The sequence below is a fragment of the Artibeus jamaicensis genome, unplaced genomic scaffold (assembly GCF_021234435.1).
Source record: "Artibeus jamaicensis isolate MK-2021 breed Jamaican fruit bat unplaced genomic scaffold, CSHL_Jam_final contig_233, whole genome shotgun sequence".
Taxonomy (NCBI): Eukaryota; Metazoa; Chordata; class Mammalia; order Chiroptera; family Phyllostomidae; genus Artibeus; species Artibeus jamaicensis.
In genome coordinates, this window is record NW_026521486.1 from 38,582,624 (window position 1) to 38,600,464 (window position 17,841).

The following is a 17,841-nucleotide window of genomic DNA, read 5'->3' on the forward strand; positions in this document are numbered from 1 at the left end:
CAGGCCTTTGTTCACCTTTGCTTTTGGCCAATGGGCATTGAAACATATCAGGAAGGTAGGAACCAGAAAATAGCTAGAAAGGTAATTATGCTTTTAGAAATACCTTCACTTAGAATTTATCCATATTGGTGCATTTCTTTTACAAAAGCTCAAGTATCTAGGTAGGAAAAGGAAATCTCCATGGAAAACAGATTATTTACAAACGTTGTTATTTAAGAAACAAACACTGCCCTCACCCCCACCACCCCAAACCCATCAGAAGGCATGCTAGCATTACCATTCAAAAACAAAATGACTCATCAAACAAACACAGAATAATAACACTATCAAAGCGTTTAAAAGCCTGGTAAATCACAAACCACACTGTGTGTTGGAATGTCAGTCTCCAAGACCACCATTTCCCGATAGTATGGAGAGCACGGCTTCAATAAGCATCAGTAAACAGTCCACGTCACTTGCTTTAATTTGCTTGGGCCTCTTAACTGCTCCAAGACTTCTCGGGAATGATCTACAAAAGGAAACAGTGACAATACATTAATTCACAGTAATCAGATATATTTCATGTGTCCTCATGCATAAACTGGGGATGATGATAACTATTATATCTCATAGGATTGTTTAAAGGATTAAATGAGATGATAGTACACAACTCCTGAGAGAGGGGAAAGGGGTTGGGTGGAGGTGAGCAAAGGGAGAAAAAGCAGGGACAACTGTAATAGCATAAACAGTAAAATACAATGAAAAAGTATAATATACAACTAAAAATACAATTAATTAATGGTGACCCTTGCTACTACTAGCTGCAGTGCACATATCATAGTAATATTTTTTTTTAATTTATTTACTTATTTATTTTTAGAGAGATGGGAAGGGAGGGAGAAAGGGGAAATATTGATATGTGGAAGAAACAATGATTGGTTGCCTCTCGCATGCCCCCAACTGGGAATGGCTTGCAACCCAGGCATGTGCCCTAATAAGGAATTGAACCTGTGACCTTTCCCTTTGTAGAATGACTCCCAACCCATGGAGCCACACCATTCAGGACCATGGTAACACCTTAAAACACACACACACACACATTGCTTTGTAATTCCACCAAAGAGTAATGCAGTAATTTCATTATCAACCTGTGTATGGCTTTTCTTACAGGCTCCTGTGAGGAAATAGGTGACACACTAAAAGGAGGCGTTTGAACAGGGTTTGAGGAAACATCTATTTACAAAGGAGTGAGCAGGATTAAAGAAAGCCAACAGGTACGGTAAAGCACCTTGGGAAGCTGCAACACGTTAAAAAGTGTCAGAGGAGGGAGCAGTTACTACAACAGAACAACGTGAAATCTATTACATAGGAAATTTAGATTAAAGACAGGTTTCTAATAGGTTGAAAGTAAAAGGATGGACAGATATATCATGTAAACAGCAACTATAATAAAGCTAGAGTGGCTATACTAATACTAGAGGAAATAGCACTTCCCCGCACTAACTTGACACCAAACCCAGACAAAGACACCATACACACACACACACACCCCAGACCAGCATCTCTTATCAATATGCACTGAAAAATTTTCAGCACAACTCTAGCAAACCAAATCTAGCAACATATAAAAAAGATTATATGCCATGATCAACCAGAACTTATCTTGGGAATGCAAGACTGATTTAACATCTGAAAATCAATTCATATTAACATATTGCATTAGTTCCCTATTGCTGCTGTAATAAATTACCACCACCTCAATGGCTCAAAACAACATAAATTGATTATTGTGGAGTTCTGGAGTCGGAATTCTGACATGGGTCTCGCTGGGCTAAAATCAGGTTTAGCAGGGCAGCATTCCTTCTTGGAGGCTCTGGGGGAGAACCCACCTCCTTGACTTTTCCAGCTTCTAGAGGCCACCACGTTCCTTGCCTTTCCCCATATTCAAAGTGAACAGCACTGGACAGCACCCTTCTCACACTCTCATCTCTAGCGTTCTCCTTCTGTCTCCCTCCTGCGCTTTTAAAGACTCTTATGATTATATTAGGCCCCTGGATAATCAGGAATAATTCCCCGATTTTAAGGTCAACTGATAAGCAACTTTTAAATTCCTTTTAAATCTGCAACCTTATATAGCATAACACAGACACAGGTTCTGGGCATCACAACACAGACGTCTCTGGGTAGGGGCATTATTCTGCCTATGACATATAGCATATCAATAAAATCAAAGACAAAAAACACATAGTCACCTCAATACTCATAGAACAAGCATTCAACAAAAACCAATCCTCATGATAAAACCATTTAACAAACTAGAAATAGAAGGGAACTTCTTCGACCTGACAAAGGGCCCCTATAAAAACCCCCACAGCTAATAATCATACTTAATGGTGAAACACCAATTGTTTTCCCCCCTAAGTAAAGAAACAAGACAAGGATGTCTGCTCTTGCCACTTCTATTCAACATTGGACTGGAGGTTTCAGCCATGGAAATTAGGGAAGAAAAAGAAATCAGAGGCATTCATGTTGGAAAGGAAGAAGTAAAACTAAATTTGTAGATTATTAATATTGTGTATAATATGTCCTAAGGAATCCTCTAAAAAATTAGAAATAAGAAACATGTTCAGCAAGGTTGCAGGGTAGAGGATCAATATACAAAAATCAAATGTATTCCCAATGAAGATGGTAGCACAGGTAAACACAACTTGCCTTCTTTCACAATCACATCAAAATTACAACCAAGCTATAGAACAACCATCATTCAGAACCATAAAGAATGAACTGAATAGAATCCTACAACTATATAATTAAAGAAACCACACCGAGACTGGTAGGAGCGGCAGAGATGGGGAATGGGCTGGTCCCACACCCATGTTTGGCAGATAAAAATCATCGGGAGGGATATCTCAGGAGCAAGGGCTCCCAGACCCACACTAAGCTCCACAGCCCAGGGTTCCAGAACCATGCAGAAAAGTTCCCGTAACTTCTGGCTGTAAAAACCAGTAGGGATTGAGGCTGTGGAAGACAGAAAGTGCTGGAGTCTCAGGCAGTTCCTCTCAAAGGGTCCATGCACAGACTTACTCACATTCACTCCCTCTGAACTCCAGCACAGGAGCAGCAGGTTGAAAGGCATCAGAGACATATAGGGAGGAACTGAATTGTTCAGCATCAGGGCAATAGCTATGGAGCAGCTTTTTCCCAGACAGAAATGCTGGCAGAGGCCATTGTTCTTTTTGTGAGCCCTCCCCGCACAGAACCACAAAGCGGGCAGGTGGGCTCCATATCTGAGACTCCATCGACCTAGCTCATGCTGTTTCCCCACCCTGGTGATTTCCTGAGGCCCTGCCCCACCCAACTACTGGGCCCACCCCAGCTGTTTCCTGTGGCTTTTCCATATGAATGGCTTGTCTTGGACCACACTTCAGATTTTCCTAAATTCCCTCAAACAAGTAGCCTCTGGCTTCAGCAAGCCCTGTACCTCTTGCTAAGTTGCCCAGGTGCAGCACTAGCAACAGCCAGCCCTGGTTCACAGCTTGGCCTCACCTGGGTACCTCCAAGCCCAGTACCAGTAGCTGCCATCTGCAGACTGCTTTGTAGTTTATGCTGTGTGACCCTGAACAGAATACAACTGGTGGCTGATCTTAGATGTGCCAACAGCACTCAAGGCTCAACTATAACAGGAGGATGTACACAGTTCACATGGTGGCCACACCCTGAATACCCTGCTTGGGTAATAGGGGAGCCTGTGCCACTGGCCTCTGCAGGACACCTACTACATTAGGCTACTCTACCAAGCATGGGAGACATAGGAGCTTTACCTAATACCTAAAACAAACACAGGGAGGCTGCCAAAATGAGAAGACAAGAGACATGACCTAGATGAAAGAACAGATCACAATACCAGAAAAAGAACTAAACAAAATGGAGACAAGCCATCTATGAGAGGCAGAGCTCAAAACATTGGTTATAAGGATGTTCAAGGAACTTAGTGAGAACCTCAACAGCATAAAAAAGATCTAGTCAAAAATGAAGGATATACTAATTAAAATGAACAATTTACAGGGGATCAACAGTACAGTGGATGAAGCCAAGAATCGAATCAGTGATTTAGAATGTAAAGAAGCAAAAACAACTAATCAGAATAGAAAGAAGGAAAAAGAATCCAAAAAACTGAGGATAGTATCAGGAGACTCTGGGACAACTTCAAGCATCCCAACATTCACATCATGGGGGTGCTGGAAGGAGGATAGAGAAGATAGAGAAATTAAAAACCTGTTTGAAAAAATAATGACAGAAAACGTGCCTAACTTGGTGAAAGAAATAGACATACAAGTCCAGGAAGTGCAGAGAGTCTCAAACAAGATGAAGCTAAAGTGGCCCACACCAAGACACATCATAATTAAAATGCCAAGGGTTAAAGACAAAGAGAGAATCTTACAAGCAGCAGAAGAAAAGCAGTTAGTTACCTACAGGGGAGTTCCTATAAGACTGCCAGCTGTTTCTCAAAAGAAGCTTTGAAGTCTAAAAGGGGTTGGCAAGAAATATTCAAAGTGATGAAAAGCTGGGACCTACAACCAAGATTATTCAACACAGCAAAGCTCTCATTTAGAATCAAAGGGCAGATAAAGAGCTTCCTAGATGAGCAAAAGCGAAAGGAGTTTATCACCACCAAACCAGTATTATATGAAATAGTAAAGGGGTCTTTTTTAATGGGAAAAAAGATAAAAACTATGAACAATAAAATGGCAATAAGTACATATCTATCAACAATTGAATCTGAAAAACAAAATAAACAAGCAGAACAGAAACAAAATCATAGATACAGAGAATGTTTGGATGGTTGCCAGATGGGAGGGGATTTCGGTGGATGAGTGAAAAAACTGAAGGGATTAACCAGTACAACTAGGTAGCTATAAAATAGTCATGAGGATGTAAAGTACTGTGTAGGGAACAGTGTAGCCAGGAAACAGATATGTGTGACCCATGGACATGGAAACCAGTGTGGGGATTGCCTGAGGGGTGGGGGAAGGGCTGGGCAGCAATGTGCGACAAGGGCAACTTAATAGTATAAACAATAAAATATAATTTTAAAAATGAAATGCTTCTATACACCATCAATGAATAGTCGAAAAATGAAATTAAGAAAATAATTTCATTTATATTATCACAAAGAAAAAAAATACTTGGGAATAAATTTGACAAGTGAAAAACTTACACTCTAAAAACTATAAAATAATGTTGAAATTAAAGATCTAAATAAATGGAAAGACATCCATATGCATAGATCAGAAGACTTAATATTAAGATGGCACTATTCCCCAAATTTACAGATTCAATGTGATCCCTACCAAAATCTCCTTTAAAAAAAAGAAATTGACAAGATGACCCTAATATTTATATGGGAATTCAAATGACCCAGAAGAATCAATACAATTTTGAAAAAGAACAAAATTGGAAAAGAGTTTCATTTTAGTTGGTGCTTCTAGGATTATTTTGGCATTTTTACTCGTTAGTTGGAATATAGTTGTCAAACTATATATACATATTTGTTTTCTGACTCTATGTCACTCTTCTGTAGGAATTTACTGTTGAACATAAATAAGAAGATACTTTCCCTCCAATAGTAAGCATACAATATATTTTTGCATAATTAAAAAGTTTTCCCTGACCAGGCTCAATTGGTTGGGTGTCTGTCCCGCAAAGCGAAAGGTCACCAGTTTCATTCCTGGTTGGCTGGGGCACATGCCTGGGTTGTGGGTTCAGTCCCAATGTTCCTCTCTCACATCAATGTTTTTCTACCTCTCTTCCACCCTCCCTTCTCTTCTCTCTAAAATAAAAATAAACAAAATCTTTAAAAATATTTTATGTAAATGACAGTATTACATTACTCAAGTAGAAATATTCAATGCCTGTGAGTTTATCATGCTATAGGAAATTGCTTTGTTGGGGAAAGAATTAGAGATTGTGGAGCAGGTAGCTTAGGTTTTAACTTCCAGTTCTACTAGCAGCTATTTCTAAGATCTGGGGTGAGCCACTTACATTCATTGTAAGTTCCCTTATCTGTTCCCTTATCTGTAAAACAGGGGAGTGGTTTTCGTGACTTCGAAGGAAACTTTCACCATCTCTCTAAAAACCTATGAGTAACCTAGATGAAGGCCACTTTCTGAAAGTGATTCATGGTAGGAGCTTTTGGAGCAGCAAAAGTAAGAAACCATGGGGAATATAAATTAACAAACTAATTTTTTCTAATGGTCAAGGAAAATGTAATTTAGACATTCTTGTAGAATGCACAGTGGAAAAAACTGAGGCTGAGCACATTTGCACAATGACCAGAGTTCTAAGGCTTCACAAGAAGTCCTATTGTTCTGGATTAGTAATGAATGAATAAATAAGAATGAGCTAACAGCATAATACAGGATTTAGAAAATGGAAAACATGAAATAAAAGAGAGTTGTCCTTTAAGTAAGGAATCAGCTTAATTACAAGGAAACTAAAGCAAACTACCTGGGTCTTAAAATACTTTTGTTTTGGCTTTTTGTGGTAAATCTTGACAATCTTACCCCCTAGAAATCTATGCAAAGAACTTGCTTGTAAGGTAAGCAGGCTGAACAAACCCTCAGATATAGCTGAAACTCCAGTCAGTTCAAAGTAACAGATTTCCTGTTGGGGTTTTGCCTCTCAGTGTAAACCCAAGGACTCTGAAACTGTCTAATTGCTTTATTGCCCTTCTAGAATATAAATCTCTGTGCCTGTGATAACAGTGCAAAATGTTCAGACAGCTCTGAGAAACCGAAATGCATGTCCATTGTGGAAGATTAACAAAAGTGTGAGTTGAACTTATTGATAATCATTATAGACATAATTAAAAACTTTATAACTTTAAAAATTATCTTCCTGTCTCTTGTCTATGATATATTTTAAAATATCAGCTTAGTTTTGTCTCTTCTGCAGAAATAAAATCAGTGCTTCTAAAAGTTTCAAGACCTAATTTATGATGTGGAGTTCTGTTTATAGTCTGACTGTTAAGATAAAAAAAATTTCATAAATATTTAGAAATACAGTATAGAGGATAAACCTGTTAATTCAGGGAATCTGGGATGGGTAACCACAGTGGGCACTGCCAAATTTGGGGGTCAGGTTGCTGTGAAGATAATGTAATAACAGAATTGTACAAACATATGTACATGAATATATTCTTTCTATAAACTATCCTTTGTATCGCCTTACATAGTCATATATGAGCAAACACATGAATACATAAACAAGAGTGAACATGTTAAAAATATTTTCAGAGAAAAAAATACTTAAGAATAAATCTAAGGGAGGGCATGCTATATACAGTGTCATAAAAGAAGAAAGAACTTCCAATTTTTTAAAGATTTTATTTATTTATCTTTAGAGGGGAAGGGAAGGGGAGAGGGAGAGAAATATCATTGTATGGTTGCCTCTCGTGCGTCCCCTGCTGGGAACTGGCCTGCAACCCAGGCATGTGTCCTGACTGGGAATCGAACCGCGATTCCCTGGTTCACAGGCCCATGCTCAACCCACTGAGCTACACCAGCCAGGGCTAAAATTTTCATTTCTCAAGCCAAAAAAACAAACAAACAGCATTTGTCTTCTTTACAGAAAAATATTATGAATTAAATATAAGGTGAATATATTTGCCCACTTTATTTTCATTCAATGATGGCAGCAAAGATATAGATGGTAGCTGTGCTGATGGGAAAGCAGGGAGAGGACAGATGATCTAGTAGTTGAAAAACTTTAGCGTTTTCTCTTTAAGAAACTTTAATAATAAAAGAACATTGTGTATAAACTCTTGCATTTTATCAGATCCTCCAACTGTATGACTGAAAATTATACATAAGGGAAAGTTGAAGTCCATAAAAGAGAAGTTATTCAACATTTGGAGAGATGGCAGGAAACTGGGGATAGGGTGCTCATTCACCACAGCTTCAGGTTTTAGTTTAGTCTTGGTACTATTATTAAAACCTGTGTCACGACAGGCAAGTAACATTTCAGTATCTCACTTTCCTATTCTGTAAAGTCAGGGATCAGAAAAATAATATAGCCCTGGCTGGTGTGGCTCAGTGGGTTGAGTGCCGGCCTGCAAAGCAAAGGGTCACCGGTTTGATTGAGTCAGGGCACGTTCCTGGGTTGTGAGTCAGGTCCCCATTTGGGAGCGTACAAGAGGCAAACACACACTGGTGTTTCTCTCCCTCTCTTTCTCCCTCCCTTCCTCTCTTTTTAAAAATAAGTAAATAAAATCTTTTAAAGGAGAAAAATAATATACCATAGTATTCTGTGCTAAAATATTTTTGAGAAATTCTTGGATAAATAAATTTAAGTTTCTTAGCTACAGTATTTTCAGAGCCTTTGATAAATTAATATTTACTATAGTGGTGTGTTGCATTCCCCAAACTTTTTTGACATATGAACATTTGTTTTATGCTATACCTCTGATGTCTTTTAGAACATCATACCATGAATGTAATCTGTTGTTAGTGAATTCCAGGGATTTGGGGGCAGAGCAAAGAAAAAAATATCACCACAAGGTGGCAGTAAAACACAAGAAACTTTATCTGGGCTGTGCTTTGATAGGTTTGTATGAAAAGGAAGTCCCTCACATGAGGAGGCCCTCTAAAAGGGTGTGTGTGTGTATGTGTGTGTGTGTTGGGGCCTACTGGGGAACACCACTCAAAAGTAGGGTAGTGTCAAAATAAGGAGTCTCTGGGTTAGAGAGCGCCAAGGTCAAGAGTACCTTGGGGTCTTTTATAGCCCTGGGTTTTATCTTACCTATGGGTAATAAATGTTGAGTACATTTTTTCATGGTATGCAAAGGAGCCAGGCTCTATATGGATAGATTAAGAACCTGCTTATTTAGATTATATCTGAAACATATGGATGAGTGAAAATTTGAGTTTGGTACCAGAGGGCTTCTGAGTGCATAGAACCAGTCTGCAGTGAAGAAGTAAACAATACCGGTTCAACATATAGAGCCATCCAATAGCTCACTTATTTAACAGTAATACAGGCGGTAAATGCTGGATTCAGTTACCTTCCAGATCAAAAATATTATTATTATATTCAAAATATTCTGAGTTCCTGCCACTTCAATGTCTGCTTCCACTGCTTCATAAGCCACATGAAAATATAAAGAGAGATTTGAAAGGGATTGACTGATAATTTTTCTTTACTGTAAAGCAATGTTTATCAAAGTATGATATACAGATCTTACAGTTCAAGATCCTTTCAGGATTGTGAGCTGAACTAGTCACTTTATTTGACTGAAAGAACCTCCAACAACCTAAGGTTTATTCAGACTTGGATATTTGGCAGACTGCTTCTTGAAAAAGAGCAAAATAAGCCTATCACTTCAAAAAAAACAAATGATTGTTTGTTGCCAATGATAAAATTTTAGCTTTCAGGGGAAGTTTGGAAAATTCGTAGTTGTCATTGTATCTTCAAAGCTACACAGTATTTTTGTGATGAAATCACTCAGAGAGCCAATATTTTCCAAACTCCTAGATGTTACAGAATCATATATGGGTAAAAGATCTATTCAAAATGTGAGACAGATCAAATGAATAAGTGTGTGAAAATTTCACTGATATATTTTCAACTTCCACACTGCAATAATCTTTAAAAAAATTACTACTTGATGAATTAAGGGTAATATCAAAAAAGAGTATCCATAATGGTCTGAAAAGTGATGATCTGAATGAAACTGCTCCTCCCTTTTCTGTGTAACAGGTTTACTGTTTTTAAAAAGTGAATTAATAAATCTATTTTTAAAGTCTCAACTTTATTTTTTAATTGAATCATATAACCTACATAAACAAAAACTCTTTGAGATCCTCAATATTTAAGAGTGTAAATGGGTCTTGAGATCCACTTGAGAAATGCTGCCATAAAGTATTAATTGCTAAAAACTATAACTGGTTATTTTATTTCATTACTAACTTAAGACTACAAAGAAAAAACAATAGAATTTCTTTTGAAACAAAGTACAGGTACAAAATCGAAGAGTCTTCTTGAAATCTAGTTCTAGCACATATCTTTTAGAGAGAAGATAAAAACAAAATACTAGAGGGAAGGAGAAAAACATGCCTTAACATGCACACATAAGTCAACATCATCAGAACATTATTTCTTGCAAAGAATAAACCATGAGACATTGCTTTCAGATGAATACAACTGTTCAACAATATGTGTGAACGACTGCTCTCAGAGGAAGCTGCTTTGTTTTGGGACTATTTTTATATACTCTGGTAGTTACAGAGGTAGAAAAGAGTCCATGTGAATTTGCCAGCATGCCATGTCCATAAAGCTATAAATTCCAGCTCTACTAAAATAAGCAATCTGAACAGGCCCTTTAAGTTGCCAAATACGAACCCCTGGAAGTAGGAAACAGCTAGGTAAGTCCCTCAGTATTAGGAATCAGTTTAGGTTGCTGTACTGTATTCTGTTTTCAGGTGTTATGACCTCCGAATAAATCAGAATATTAAAATATTTTTTCTTTTTCTGTAGAAATGAGAAGTAATCTTTAATCGGCTATAGGCATGAGAATGGTTTTTTTGATATTTTTCTGGTATTTCTATTTTTGTCATAATTATTACTTTATTGTGATTAAAAATATTTCTAAGTATATCATGACAGTTTTAGATAATGGTGCTTTAACTCATATGTTGAACAAGCACAGCTCTTGAAGTACAATGTTGATACCAATTCTATTTTTGTCTTCCTTTGTCTCCGTTCACTGAGTGATCATTCTTCCCTTGCTCTGGATGAACATTTTGGTAACACTCTGACTTTCTGATCATCCTTACTATAAAATATCCAACTACATTTTAAGGTGGAAAATATCCAATCCCCCCACCCCTGCACCCGTCAGCCTTGGATGGATCTCCGCCCTATCATGCGCACATCTGGTCTGTGAGCAACACTCATGTGCCCTCAGATCCCGGGAGGGCAGGCTGATTTTAACGCAGCAGCAGCTGGCCTGTGCAAGGGCCATGTCAGGACCCAATAGTCCTGCTGAAGCTCCTGGTGAGCTCCAGGTGAAAAGTCAAACAGCAGCACTCTTCGAAGAAGTCCTCACCAAAATTCTTTTTTAAAAGACTTTATTCTTTTATATTTAGAGACAGGGGAAGGGAGGGAGAAAGAGAGGGAGAGAAGTATCAATGCTGTGTGAGAGAAATATTGATTGATCAGTTGTTTCTTACATGTCCCCAACCAGGGACCTGGCCACGACGCAGGCATGTGTCTTGACTGGGAATCAAACAGGCAACATTTCTGTTCATGGGACAATGCCCAACCCACTGAGCTATGCCAGTCAGGGCATATTCTTTCTCATTAATCATCATTTCTACCCTTTTAAAACCTCCATTATAGATGTCACTGATAATCAAATATAATCCATTAAAGGTTTGGTTTATATCAGCAATCCAAACAACAACAACAGAACACAGAAGTTGTCAAAAGGACTTCTGGGATGGTAACTCAGTCTAGAGAGTAACTGTTGGAAGGACTGGGACTTAGAGGTGAGATCCGGGTTACACTCTGGCATGGGTAGGAGTAATACAAAGGGGGCGAGGCGCTGTGGTTTCGGGAGCATGGTGATATCTTGGCTCCTATACAGGCCAAATGAGTTGTTACTACTTTGTTCTCCTTCAGTGAAGTATTACATTACAAATTATTCTGAATCTCAATGGCTACAGCTTGATGTGATTATAGATAACAGGTCACTTAGCCTATTGGTAGATCTAATATTATAAACTTTTTATTGTCCCCATAAAGCATTGTGTTTAGTATCATTACCACCACCACCACCACCATGATTAACATTTACCAAGCCCTCTCTATGTATTCTGCACCATGAATAGTGTTGCCAGATAATCATCATGACCAAGTTTATGAGGTAGCTTATACTGATGTTACAGATAAGGAAACTGAATAATGGAATGGGTAAAATTCCACTCAAGGTCATACAGTTATTAAAAGATAAAACCAGGATTTGAACTTGAGCAGTTTCTCATACTAACCTGTTAACAGGGGGCACCCATGGAACAGTAATATACGTATCTGAGGACAGCGAGTAATGACAGCTTCTATAGACTCATCAGTCAGATTCACACAATGTTCCATATGAATCTCCTATTTAAAAATAAAGGACAATCAAAAGAAAAAATAGGTTTATAGTAACAGCATGAGCAAGTTTTGAGAAATACTCTGATACAAAAGAAAAACTCTATAGAAAGCACCAATGTAAGTATGCAGTAATTTGGAAAGTATAGCAGCTTTATCAGCTAAATGCCTAACCATTTTATAAAGCCATTTGGCAATGTCTATCAAAGCTGAAGATGAGTGTACCTTAGAATGCGGCAATTCCTATTGCAGATGTGCGTTATTTAGAGAGAAGCTCTCGTATGTGGGCAAGAAAACGGTTTATAAATATGCCCACTGCAATATTATTTGTAATAGTAAAGAAGTGGGTAAATAAATGGTGATTCATTAATATAATAGAATCACATAAATCTCAAACACAATGTTACCTCAAACTCTTTGGAAAACAGCATGGTAATATCTTATAAAGCTAAACATGTATGTACTCTATGATCCAGTAATTCCACTCCCAGGTGTTTACCCAAGATAAATAAAAACATGTATACATAAAGGCTTGCATTCAAATGTTCACAGTGGTGTTTATAATAGTCCAAAATAGAACAACCCAAATGTCCATTGAATGGTCAATGTAAGAACAAATTGTGTCACAGCCAGACTACAGAATACCACTCAGAAAAAAAAGAGGAATGAAATATTAATGCATGCAACAATATGGGTAAATCTCAAAAACTAAATAAATTTAAAGAAGTAAAAGAAGAGTGTAAAAACCCAAAAGACAATATACTACATGATTCCATTTATCTAAAATTCTAGAAAAGGCAGAACTACAGCGACAAAGCAAATCAGTGTGCTTGTGGGGAGGGCCATGGCAGGGCACTGCCTGCAAAGGCAGGACAGAAAACTTCTTAGGGTGATGGTAACGGTCTAATCCCAATATGCTGGTGGTTCCAAGACTACATAACAATTACCAAAATCCATCAAACTGTACAGTTGAAATGGGTAAATTTTATTGTATGTAAATTACACCTCAATAAAGCTTGGAACATTTCAAAAACACTTTGAATAAAAAAGCAAACTAGCCTTGGCTGGTGTTGCTCAGTGGGTTGAGCACCAGCCTGTGCATCAAAAGGTCACCAGTTCAATTCCTGGTCAGGGCACATGACAGGGTTGTGGGCCACATCCCTGGCTGGAGGTGCATTGAGATGCAACCAATCAATGGTTCACTCCCTCTCTTTCTCCCTTCTGTCCCCTCTCTCTAAAAAAATTAATAAAATCTGTTCTTAAAAAGCAAACTATAAAAAAACACATGCATTATGGAAGTATTATGTAAAATTATAGAATAATACCATAGAGAGAAAGATGAAGTACCCAAACTCACAAGAAAACATACACAGGCATCTTTAGAATAGTGGTTACCTCTGAAGAAAGAAAGGGGGAATGAGTGAGGGAGGAACTTTAGATATAACACATAAATTTTTGAAAAGAAATTAAGTAAATAAACATGTTAAAATTCAAGTGATCAGCCTGCAGGTCTCTGTTTTATTACTTTCTATACTTCTCCATGTGTTTGAAATATTATATACCCTTTGTTTGAGGCTCTAATTTGGAACACTTTTGCATTGCTGGTGAGAATATAAAATGGTACAGCTGCTGTGGAAACAGTATGGCAGTTCTTCAGACAAATAAACACAGAAGTACTACATGATCTAGCTTTCCCACTTCTAGGTGCATACTCAAAAGAATTGAAAACAGGGACTTAAACAAATATTTGCATACCTATGTTCATAGCAGTGTGAACAGTACCCAAAAGGTGGAAGCATATGTCAAAAGGTGATTATGTATATTTGACCATAATTGTAAAAAAATTAACAATTCTGGAAGATTTATCTATTAGTTGATGTATTATATTTATGGTAGCACTATTTCTTTTCTCCTGAAAAGTCAATATTAAGTTGATGTACATATTATAACTAATTATAGGTTAGAGATAAAGAAAACCTGAGTATATTGAAAACTCATAAAAATTGGGGCAAAAAGTATCCTATGTCATAAATTGGCAAAGACTACAGTCAAAAAATATAATTTGAGAACAGCAGATAGAAGGAACAGTGTTTGACTCGGGTTTCATTTAAAATATAATAAATTAAGGTAAAAGAAAAAAGAAAAAATCTATCTGCCAAATTGAGGTCCTGGCAAAAATTATGAATTTACCACATAACCTTTGTGGGAAATAATTTAGCCATATGAGTTTAAGACCATTAAAACAGTACTAAAATTCATGATCTACTTGTTCCATTTTGGAGAGTTTGTGACAGCAATGGAAGAAAAAAGTGATATGCTCCAATATATGGCTATTTCTAACAGCTAAAAACTGTAAATAATCTGAATTACCAGCAGAAAAATGATTGGAGAAAAGAATGATACATTATATAAACAGATTTTGTTCTCTGATATGCCAGTGCCTAGAACATAGCAGGTACTTAATAAATATTTGTTGACTACATGAATAATTTTACACAGCAGGTTAAAGTTTTAATCATGAAGATTATAGAAAATTACAAAATGACTATAATATAAGAATATTAGAACATTTATTGAGTACAGGTGCCTGTAATTGCAGTAAAACCTAAAAATAAAATAATGACAAAATGGCCCTGGCTGGTATAACTCAGTTGATTAAGTGCTGACCTGTGGACGAAAGGGCCGCCAGTTCAATTCCCAGTAAGGGCATATGCCTGGGTTGTGTGCCAGGTCCCCAGTTGCAGGCATGTGAGAGGCAACCACACTTTGATGTTTCTCTCCCTCTCTTTCCCCCTCCCTTCCCCTTTCTCTAAAAACAAATAAATAAAATGCTTAAAACAATAGAAATGATGACAAAATGGTCCTGCTCACTGGGAACTCAGATAAACAGAGATTTCAGAAATATTTATGACATTGAGTAAATGCTGTACCATAAGTTTGCACTAAGTGCTTGATGATCCTTAAACTTTTATTAAATTTATTTTCAAGTTACAAACAATTTAGCAAGATTGATCATTTAATTTCCCAGACTAAAACAAATTAAAAGCCACAGATTGAAAGAGGGCATCTGATAAAAGATAGGCATACGGATCACCCACAAGAGAAGAATCAGTTGAGTTTGTATTTCAGTTTCTCTGAAACTGTGAACACAAATGCACAGTGAGCCAAAGGTTAAAGTATGTTCACTCTACCTACTTGAAGGAACAAAATTAAATTCTGACAAATTTTAGATAGTTTTCCATTTAAGCACTTACAGCAGTGAGTTTTGGAAAAATGAAAATTTCAATGATATAGCACTGTAAGTGTCAACACTTGTTACTGGATTTTCCCAAGTCTGCTTATTAGGTCAGTGCTCCAATTTTAACACACTAAAGTAACTATGTAGGTATATTTCCTGTCACTGCATAGCAACTAATTTCCTGGTGGTTTCATTAGAAAGTAATGAATTAGGTTAACTGAGAACTTTATTTAAAATGATGGTTGACTATAGAATAATGTTGTTCTAAGAATTAAATAACCTAATGAATATAAGGCAGTAGCCTGAAGGCTGAAATATAGTTAAGTATTCAACAATGTTAGTATTTAAAACAGTAAAAATTTTGGCAGAGTTTATTGCCCCTACAGTTAGCATGCAATTTAGAATTTGGAACTTGGCATAAGGAAAAGATGGTAATTTCTTAATCAAAAGGTTTTTAAAAATAAATATATTCTATTTTTATACACACACAGACACATACAAGCAGGATGCAGATATATTTAATATTACAAAAAAATAATCTCTTTGGGCCTCAACTCAAAGGGAAATATTTGGCAAAAACATATCACTGCCATTCTATTATAATACTCATTATTAATATTTACAATTCATTTATAGCATGTTTACTTCCAAATAGAATCTGGTGTGACTTATTGTTGACAAGCACAGAAACATTAAACATAAGAGTGAAAAAACCCAAACAACACTACAGGCCTGGCTGGGTGGCTCCAGTAGGTGGAGTGTCACCAGGAAAACCAGAAGGTTGCAGGCACATAGGGGAGGCAACCGATCTGTGTTCCTCTCACATCGGTATTATCTCTCTGTCCCTCCCTTCCTCTTTCTCTAAAATCAGTAAAAACATATCCTCTAATGAGAACTTAAAAAATGAGAAAATGCATTCCAAAAAGACTATAAACTGGGAAAGAAGAACCCCAAATCACAGGATAAAAGGCTTCTCAAATGTACATATTTTTAATTGACTTGGATTGGGGGAGAGGGAGAAATGTCAATTTATTGCTTTTATTTATGCACTCATTGGCTGTATGTGCCCCAGAGTGGGCATCAAACCCACAACCTTGGTGCATCCAGACAATGCTCAAACCAACTGAGCTACCTGGCCAGGGATATAAATATATTTTGAAACATTATTGAATCTAAAGACTGAACACTAATCTAAGATCTTTTTAAATGGTTATACACTGTAGCTATTGGGGAGAAACCTTTTCTTTATCCTCTTAGGTTCTGTCCTTGGAGGCCTGCAAATCAAACTGACAAAAGATAGATAAGCAAGGGGGAAAAAAAAGACAAAGTGTATTTGCCTACATGCTTACAGAGAAAATGGCTCCAAAAATGGCTAGAATTTAGAGTTTATATACAATCTTGATAGGTAAAAGGGATGGAGGTAAAGGAGACTTCGAGAAAAATGACTTTGAGAAAGATAAAATGGGCTTTTAGGAGAGTACATGGGGGTATGGGAGTCTTATGTCAATTTTTGTTTATGTGATTTCTCATCTGACTTCTCCAGTGACAGGAGTGATGTCTGCTGTATGGGGAGTCTTCCTTGGAGGGGATTTGATGGCAAGTGAATTCTTTTGGAAGGCTCTGCTTTTAGGTAGATGGGGCAAGCATTGTAGTTAAGACAAAGCTTCTTTTTTCATGGGGTGATTCTCAAAAATCTTCAGCTAAAAATAACTTTAATGCCATAGTGGTATCCTTTAAGGATCCCTTCATAGATCCAGAAACTATAATGACAAGGGAATAAGTAGTCCTGGTAGAAAATATCAATCAGACATAAAAACTCAAGAACATCACTTTACATTGATACATTTTCAGTCTTCATCCAAAATAAGACTACCCTTAAATATGTTTGAAGCTAAAACTTTTGGAAAATAAGAACTTTCATTGAAAGTAAAATGGGTTTTTATTTTAAAGCATATTTTATCTCCTACTTTACCAGTTTTTATTTACTCTGGGAATAAAGAGGTAGAGACAAAAAATCTATGGAAATACTTAATTGATAAAAAGGCATTGGCTGTCTGCTAGGTTTAAAATATAATTTCTGAGGATAATACAAAAATTTAGTTAGCATCATCTTTATAGAGATCTGTAAATTACCTCTAACTTCTTGGCACAGGGTCCACTGACAAGCGCAACCACACCACTGTCAGACACCTAAGCAAAGGGGAAAAGCAGCACAGTACATAAATGGAGATGACGGAAGTAAATTTTTCTAAGTATTATTAGTAATTTACATATAGCTTTATCACCTCTCACGCAATGAATATGTGTTTTAGCCATATATACCTTCCACCCTTACTTAAAAAAATTGAGCAGAATGTGCCAAATTATATTGCAATTATCTAACCACCGATGCATGAAATAATCAACAATTTCAATAAAAGTAATCATGTTCTTCTAAAGAGTCAATGAAAATACATTGGGCAAACACATACAAC

The 17,841-nt window shown here is 36.9% G+C and overlaps 1 protein-coding gene across 3 annotated transcripts in view; it reads right to left on the reverse strand.

Annotated features, from left to right (window-relative positions):
- Positions 1–318: 318 nt before the first annotated feature.
- The window catches only part of AMN1 (antagonist of mitotic exit network 1 homolog), a 51,942-nt gene continuing 34,419 nt past the window's right edge, over positions 319–17,841 (reverse strand). For all 3 annotated transcript variants that reach the window (XM_037139737.2, XM_037139739.2, XM_037139738.2), the window contains 3 exons: positions 17,501–17,557; positions 12,027–12,138; positions 319–508 (listed from right to left, as the gene is read on the reverse strand). In XM_037139737.2, the coding sequence (XP_036995632.1) occupies positions 435–508; positions 12,027–12,138; positions 17,501–17,557 (243 nt within the window). In that variant the 3' untranslated portion in view covers positions 319–434. The remainder of the gene's footprint in view (positions 509–12,026; positions 12,139–17,500; positions 17,558–17,841) is intronic.